We start from the raw sequence: 421 nt of genomic DNA, 5'->3' as shown, positions 1-421 counted from the left end.
TGACCAGGCGCTTCATCTCCTCCAGCGAGTTGGTGAGCATCAGGATGTAGTTTCTGGCCAGCAGCAGCGTGGCGATCTTGGAGAGCTTGCGCACCGACGGGCCGTGCGCGTAGGGCATCACCTCCCGCAGCCCGTCCATGGCGATGTTGAGGTCGTGCATCCGCTTGCGCTCGCGGCTGTTGATCTTTAGGCGCAGCTGCTGCAGCTCCGGCTCCGTCATCTGCTTCTTGTCCTTCTTGGAGGAGGCGGACGAGGCCGACGAGGAGGACGACGACGAGGACTTGAAGCCCAGCTTGTCCACCACCACCACCCCCGCGGCGCTCATGGCGCTGCGCAGCTCGGCGCTCAGCTCCGGCGGCGAATCGCTCTGCGTCGAGCTGGACACGGTGCCGCCCGTGAAGCTCCCGCCGCCTCCTCCTCC

At 66.3% G+C, this 421-nt stretch overlaps 1 protein-coding gene across 1 annotated transcript; it reads right to left on the bottom strand.

Moving 5' to 3' along the window:
- Positions 1-4: 4 nt before the first annotated feature.
- On the bottom strand, positions 5-418 carry LOC104916456 (oligodendrocyte transcription factor 2; the record flags this gene model as incomplete). Its single annotated transcript, XM_010727494.1, has 1 exon — positions 5-418. A coding segment is annotated over one exon (414 nt), but the record flags the coding sequence as incomplete, so codon positions are not given.
- Positions 419-421: the final 3 nt, after the last annotated feature.

Source organism: Meleagris gallopavo, unplaced genomic scaffold (genome assembly GCF_000146605.3).
Source record: "Meleagris gallopavo isolate NT-WF06-2002-E0010 breed Aviagen turkey brand Nicholas breeding stock unplaced genomic scaffold, Turkey_5.1 ChrUn_random_7180001899722, whole genome shotgun sequence".
In the NCBI taxonomy this organism is placed as follows: domain Eukaryota; kingdom Metazoa; phylum Chordata; class Aves; order Galliformes; family Phasianidae; genus Meleagris; species Meleagris gallopavo.
Note: the sequence above shows the minus strand (reverse complement) of the source record. Positions and strands in the feature narration are given on the sequence as shown.